Raw genomic sequence first — 7,702 nt, 5'->3', positions numbered from 1 at the left:
GTTCCATTGGTCTATAGGTCTGTTCTTGTGCCAGTACCAGGCAGTTCTGAGAATAGTGGCTTTGTAATATAGCTTGATATCTGGTATTGTGATCCCTTCAACTTTGTTCTTCTTTCTTAAAAATTGCTGCAGCTTCTCAGGGTCTTTTTTTATTCTATATAAATTTTTGGAGAGTTTGTTCTACGTCTGTGAAATATGCCGTTGGTATTTTTATAGGTCGCCTGAAGCTAGGGGAGAGTGGAATGCATGTATTTGGGCAAAAGAGTTTTTTGCTTTCATTTTTGAGTTTTTGTTGAGACGGATTACAGGGCCTGAATCCTGAGTGAGGCCTGGGAAGTGGGTTTGAGCAACTTGGAATAATGATGAGCTAGGAATGTCTGTATGGGGAAGCCAACTGGCTGCTCAGAGCAAGCACCATAGGGTGCCGTGACTCTGTTAGGTTCAGGGGTTGTTCTTCCCAGGTGGCGTTCAAAAGTTCAGCTTTAGAGGCTTCCCCAGAAGACCAGCTTCTACTTGGGTATTATTTTATATTAATCAAATCCACAATTGCTAATGTACATTTTACCCTTGAACAACATGGGTTTGAACTAGATCCTTTTATATAAGTGACTTTATTCATATATATTGTAACTGTATTTTCTTTTCCTTATGATTTTCTTTTCTTTCTTTTTAAAAAATTGATTTCAGAGAGGAAGGGAGAAGGAGAGAGAGATAGAAACAAATGATGAGAGAGAATCATTGATCGGCTGCCTCCTGCACACCTCCTGCTGGGGATCAAGCCCACGACTTGGGCATGTGCCCTTGACCGGAATCGAACCCGGGACCCTTCAGTCCGCAGGCTGATGCTCTATCCATTGAACCAAACCAGCTAAGGCCTTACGATTTTCTTAATAGCATTTTCTCTAGCTTACTTTATTGTAAAAATAAAGCATGTGACATACAAGGTATAAAAAATGTGTTCATTTATTATTTGTGTTTATGTTAAGGCTTCCAGTCAACAGTTGGTTATTAGTAGTTAAGTTTCTGTTTTCTGGGGAGTCAAAAGTTATACATGGATTTTGGACTGTGTGGGGGATCAGTACCCCTAACACACTTGTTGTTCAAGGTTCAACTGTATAAATCAAAATGTTGTACCTACTTCAGCCTTCTAGCCAAGACTTCTGGCTCTTCATTCATAGGGTGATGAACTGTCCCTGTTTGCCCAGAACTGTCCTGATACCAGCATTGAAAGTCCTGCATCCAGAAAAACCCTTCAGTCTTGGGGAAACCCCTCAGTCCCAGGGGGATGGTTGATCACCCTATTTTACTTCCCTGAGCCTGTAGCAGCTGTAGGGTGGGAGGAGGGGAAACACATTGCCACTGTGTACAGTCTCTTCCCTGTAGTGCAGATGAGAAACAGCCCGCAGTCCTTGCATAGCTGTACACCCTACGATGCAATTTCAGAGAGGAAGAATATTGCTACATCTCACGTGTGCCAGATATTACTGTTCTGATTATCTATTACTGCATAACAAATGACCACAAAATTTAGAGGCTTATGACAATGTTACTTCATTATCTCTCCTGGTTTTTGTGGATCAGGGATTTGAGAAACCCTCTGCTGGCAATTCTGGCTCCCTCAGTCCCTAGTGGCTACAACTGGAACAGCTGAGGACTGGTGGGGCACCTCTCTGTTCATGTCATCTCAGGCCTCTCCAGGTCGGCTACTGTATGGGCTACTTTAAGCTCTCTCAGGGCACTGTTGCCTCCATGCAGTTTGATATTTACCTGGCAGTTCAGGGTTCAAGAGAAGTGTTCCAGCCAATAAGTAAGAAGCTGCCTTGAATGTCACCTAGGATATTATTGCATAACATCATTTCACCACAGTTACAGGATTTAAGGGAGGGGAACACAGATCCCACTTCTTTTTTTTTTTTAATTTTGTTTTATTGCTTAAAGTATTACAAAGAGTATTACATATGTACATCCGACTTCCCTGCATCCGCTTTGTAAGCCAGCACTCAGGCTCCAGCTCCTCCTGGGCCTGGTGGACTCCAGTCCCAGCCCCTCCCACCTACCCTGGATCTTGTCGCTACTCTTTTTTTTTTTTTTATTGCTTAAAGTATTACAAGGGTTATTACATATGCCTCCTTTCCTAGGCAGCTCTGCCTCTGTATCTATTATTGTTCAAAAGTTTGTAATGGTCTTTATTATCCATGAATGAGTGAGATCATGTGGTATTTTTCCTTCATTGACTGGCTTATTTCACTTAGCATAATGCTCTCCAGCTCCATCCATGCCGTTGCAAATTGTAAGAGTTCCTTCTTTTTTACAGCAGCATAGTATTCCATCGTGTAGATGTACCACAGTTTTCTAATCCATTCATCTACTGATGGGCACTTAGGCTGTTTCCAGATCTTAGCTATGGTGAATTGTGCTGCTATGAACATATGGGTGCATATATCCTTTCTGATTGGTGTTTCTGGTTTCTTGGGATATATTCCTAGAAGTGGGATCACAGGGTCAAATGGGAGTTCCATTTCCAGTTTTTTGAGGAAACTCCATACTGTCTTCCATAGTGGCTGCACCAGTCTGCATTCCCACCAGCAGTGCACAAGTGTTCCTTTTTCTCCACATCCTCTCCAGCACTTGTCGTTTGTTGATTTGTTGATGATAGCCATTCTGACAGGTGTGAGATGGTACCTCATTGTTGTTTTGATTTGCATCTCTCGGATGATTAGTGACTTTGAGCATGTTTTCATATGTCTCTTGGCTTTCTGAATGTCCTCTTTTGAAAGGTGTCTATTTAGATCCTTTGCCCATTTTTTGATTGGATTGTTTATCTTCTTTTTGTTAAGTTGTATGAGTTCCCTATAAATTTTGGAGATTAGGCCCTTATCAGATATGACGTTGGCAAATATGTTTTCCCACGCAGTGGGTTTTCTTGTTGTTTTGTTGATGGTTTCTTTTGCTGTGCAGAAGCTTTTTATTTTGATGTAGTCCCATTTGTTCATTTTCTCTTTAGTTTCAACTGCCCTAGGAGCTGTATCAGTGAAGAAATTGCTTTGGCATATGTCTGAGATTTTGTTGCCTTTGGATTCTTCTAGAATTTTTATGGTTTCCTGTCGTACATTTAAGTCCTTTATCCATTTTGAGTTTATTCTTGTGTATGGTGTAAGTTGGTGGTCTAGTTTCATTTTCTTGCATGTATCTGTCCAATTTTCCCAGCACCATTTATTGAAGAGACTGTCTTGACTCCATTGTATGTTCTTGCCTCCTTTGTCAAATATTAATTGAGCGTATTGGTTGGGGCTGATTTCTGGGCTCTCTATTCTATTCCATTGATCTATATGTCTGTTCTTGTGCCAGTACCAGGCAGTTTTGAGAACAGTGGCTTTGTAATACAGCTTGATATCTGGTATTGAGATCCCACCTACTTTGTTCTTTCTCAGGATCGCTGCAGCTATTCGGGGTCTTTTTTTATTCCAGATGAATTTTTGGAGAGTTCGTTCTAGATCTTTGAAGTAGGCCATTGGTATTTTAATGGGAAGTGCGTTGAATTTATAGATTGCTTTGGGTAGTATGGACATTTTAATGATGTTGATTCTACCAATCCAAGAACATGGTATGTTCTTCCATCTCTTTATGTCTTCCTCTATCTCTTTTTTCAATGTCCTGTAGTTTTCTGAGTAGAGGTCTTTTACCTCTTTAGTTAAGTTTATTCCTAGGTAGCTTAATTTTTTTGGTGCGATGGTAAATGGGATTGTTTTTATAATCTCTCTTTCTGAAAGTTCACTATTGGTGTATAGAAATGCCTCAGATTTCTTGGGGTTAATTTTGTATCCTGCTACATTGCCAAATTCATGTATTAAGTCTAGTAGTTTTTTGATGGAGTCTCTAGGGTTTTGTATGTATAATATCATGTCGTCTGCAAATAAGGACAGTTTTACTTCCTCTTTTCCAATTTGGATGCCTTTTATTTCTTCTTCTTGTCTAATTGCAATGGCTAATACTTCCAGGACTATGTTGAAGAGGAGTGGTGAGAGTGGGCATCCCTGTCTTGTTCCTGTTTTTAGGGGAAATGGTGTTAGTTTTTGTCCATTGAGTATGATGTTGGCTGTGGGTTTGTCATATATGGCTTTTATTATGTTGAGGTATGATCCTTCTATTCCCACCTTGCTGAGAGTTTTTATCAAAAATGGGTGTTGGATTTTGTCGAATGCTTTTTCTGCATCAATTGATATGACCATGTGGTTTTTTTCTTTCAATTTGTTTATGTGATGTATTACGTTTATTGATTTACGGATGTTGTACCATCCTTGCATTCCTGGGATAAATCCTACTTGGTCATGGTGTATGATCTTTCTGATGTACTGCTGGATCCGATTTGCTAAGATTTTGTTGAGGATTTTGGCATCTATGTTCATGAGGGATATTGGCCTGTAATTCTCTTTCATTGTGTTGTCTTTACCTGGTTTTGGTATTAGGGTGATGCTGGCTTCATAGAATGAGCTTGGAAGTGTTCCTTCCTCTTGAATTTTTTGTAGTAGTCTGAGGAGGGTAGGTTTTAGTTCTTCCTTGAATGTTTGGTAAAACTCCCCTGTGAAGCCGTCTGGTCCTGGGCTTTTGTTTGCTGGGAGCTTTTTGATGACTGCTTCAATTTCTTCCATAGTTATTGGCCTATTGAGGTTTTTAGATTCTTCCTGATTGAGTTTTGGAATGTTGTATTTTTCTAGGAATTTGTCCATTTCCTCCAGGTTGTCTAGTTTGTTGGAGTAGAGCTGTCCATAGTATTTTTTAACAATCATTTGTATTTCTGTGGGGTCTGTTGTTATTTCGCCTCTATCGTTTCTGATTTTGTTTATTTGGGTCCTCTCTCTTTGCTTCTTGGTGAGCCTGGCTAGAGGTTCATCAATCTTGTTTATCCTTTCAAAGAACCAGCTCTTGGTTTCATTGATCTTATGTATTGTTTTTTTGGTCTCTATGTCATTTATTTCTGCTCTAATCTTTATTATCTCCTTCCTTCTGCTCACTCTGGGCTTTTCTTGTTCTAGATCCCACTTCTTGATGGCTGGAATGTCAACGGCCCAACATGGTGGGATGGAGAGATTATTGCAGCCATCTTTGGAAAATACAATTCGCCACAAGCACCTTGGCCCCAAAATGCAGTTTTTCATTAATAAAATAGTAAAGTTATTAAAATACAATTTCTCCTCATGAATTTTCATAAAGCAGTTTTCATTTTGAATGAAAATGAAAAGATCAGCCTGTAAATGTTTCTTGAATTGTTTTAAAATCTCTTGCTCACCATTGTTTTATTGGACTGAATAGCTCTATCTATCTATCTATCTATCTATCATCTATCTATCTATCTATCCATCTAATATATATCCCTTTCTAAACAAAGCCAATTGACCAAGATAAATGTAGCAAAAGTTCATATGCTTCTGTAGTAAGAGTTTTAGGGTGTGTGTGATGTGTCCATACACATCAGCACCCTGGGGAGGAGAGCATAGAAAGGGAAGAGTAATTGGGAGGAGAGAAGGACATCAGTGGCACAGGCTGGCTCAGGTTGGAGGGAGGTGTTCACTGCAGGAAAGAGCTCTGAAGACTTTGATGGCTGGAGAGGGAACTAAGGTCAAGGGCAGAAGCATTTTGAAGTGAAGGGCAGGAGTACATATAGCATCACTTGGGTAAGATCATTGGTTTAAAATGTGAAGGCTAACATTCTGGCCCAACTTGCTTTAGACTGTCTCTCTCCATTGCGGCGAGTAGGACCCAGGAGTTATTCTTTTTGATAGTCTCTAGCTTCTTATTACTGGATAATAGAAATTGGGATTTTTTTAAAAATGTGAAGCAGTTCCATGGGGGATTTGTCGACAGCATTGTTTTCACAAAGTTTCAGGAAGGCATGCTGCAAATCTTAATTTTTTAAACTGATTTTTTTGTTGGCTTGATACACTAGTATATTTAATATTCAAGTTTTGTGATTCTTACATGAGAGCTCTTGTTGTCCTAAACTCATTATTTTGTTGAGAAAAATTAAAAGAATAAGATAGCAGAAAAATTATAATTCTAAGCCACCACTTGGTTAAAAAGATGTTGTCTGTGTTTGATCGTAGGAGTACTGCAATACGGTCCAGCTGGACTCCGGGATAGATTACCGGAAAAGGGTGCTTCCTGCTGCAGGAAAGCTCTACTATCTGTAAGTTCGTTCTTGTTTCGATTTTAATTTGTAAGTTTGCTATCTAATAATTAATCAGGAAAGGATGAGAAAAATAAGCAGGTTAGAACGGGAAAGGCTAGTTATTAGAACGGGAAAGGCTAGTTTTGAAGCCTGTGATTTTTAAAATACAAGATGTTATAATATTAACTTCTTTAAACTGTTTTTTGCCATCCACATTTGCATGATTTATCACATGTGATTAGATGAAACCCTAATTAGTTTTTTGGGGAGGAGTGATGACAGATGGTTAGGAAGTAATGAGTATTAAGAGAATATCTTTATTGTGCTAAAGTAATTAATTATTTGTGGACATCTTCTGCCAAATGTGCCATTTCCATTCCCTGAAAATTGTTGTTTTATTTTGTCAGACAACCTGTTTGTATTTATCATTGTTGATTGACTTCCATACATAACTTTGTAAAACATATATACACAAGTATGACTGGATATACATTTTGTCTTTTAAAAGCTAAAACTTGCCTTTGTAGGACCAATTTATAAATACATATCTTAAGCATGTGCAGTTAATGCTGAAAAACAAATATAGTTTGTTTTAAAATGTTATTTGTGAGAACCTGAAAAGGGAAAAGCGCTTTACAAATGCAAACTGTTGTTTCGTGTGTGCCGTCAGTGAGGCACATTGTGGGTTCCCAGTAAATAAATCTGTCTAAGGCAGCGATTTTCAACCTTTTTCATCTCATGGCACACGTACACTAATTACTAACATTCTGCGGCACATCACAAAATATGTTATTTTTTACTGATCTGACAAAAAAAGATATAATTTTTTTTCATTCACAGCAGGCGACCATTATTGTGTTGGCCGTTGTTACTTCTTTTTACTTGACAATCTAAGGCAGTGGTCGGCAAACTCATTAGTCACCAGAGCCAAATATCAACAGTACAACGATTGAAATTTCTTTTGAGAGCCAAATTTTTTAAATTTAAACTATATAGGTAGGTACATTGTTATTAACTTAGTTAGGGTACTCCTAAGGCTTAGGAAGAGCCACACTCAAGGGGCCAAAGAGCCGCATGTGGCTCGCGAGCCGCTGTTTGTCGACCACAGATCTAAGGGAAAAGAGATCGGTGCCCCTGACTAAATAGTCAGGTACTGCATGTTTTAAAATTCTTGTGGCACACTAGTGTGCCATGGCACATGGTTGAAAATCGCTGGTTAAGGGCTAATTGTGACTTAACTCAAAGGCATGTTTATGCTAATTTAAATTTTGATGACAATGTGCATATGAGAGGCTCAGAAAGTTCTCATCTCTGCCACCTTGTAAGTAGAAGCACTTTACTGTTTTTGAAGTAGAAATTAGCTAGAAAAATCACATAATTAAAATTGCATACTTTACAGTGTACCAAGGGAACTATTTCAGTTTATTATTCAGATTCTGATGATTATTTATAGGAGGTTCTTCATCTGCCCTTAAGTACTTTGTCTTTAAAGTACATTATAATTTTTAAAAACTCTTATAGCACTTTTTCTGCTTT

At 38.6% G+C, this 7,702-nt stretch overlaps 1 protein-coding gene across 2 annotated transcripts in view; it reads left to right on the top strand.

The window, feature by feature from the left end:
• LACE1 (lactation elevated 1) overlaps positions 1-7,702 on the top strand; it is a 157,689-nt gene that overhangs the window by 95,132 nt on the left and 54,855 nt on the right. For both annotated transcript variants that reach the window (XM_005883782.2, XM_014531357.1), the window contains exon 8: positions 6,102-6,184. In XM_005883782.2, coding sequence (XP_005883844.1) covers positions 6,102-6,184 — 83 coding nt within the window. The remainder of the gene's footprint in view (positions 1-6,101; positions 6,185-7,702) is intronic.

This window comes from Myotis brandtii, unplaced genomic scaffold (assembly GCF_000412655.1).
Source record: "Myotis brandtii unplaced genomic scaffold, ASM41265v1 scaffold8, whole genome shotgun sequence".
Classification (NCBI taxonomy): Eukaryota; Metazoa; Chordata; class Mammalia; order Chiroptera; family Vespertilionidae; genus Myotis; species Myotis brandtii.
Note: the sequence above shows the minus strand (reverse complement) of the source record. Positions and strands in the feature narration are given on the sequence as shown.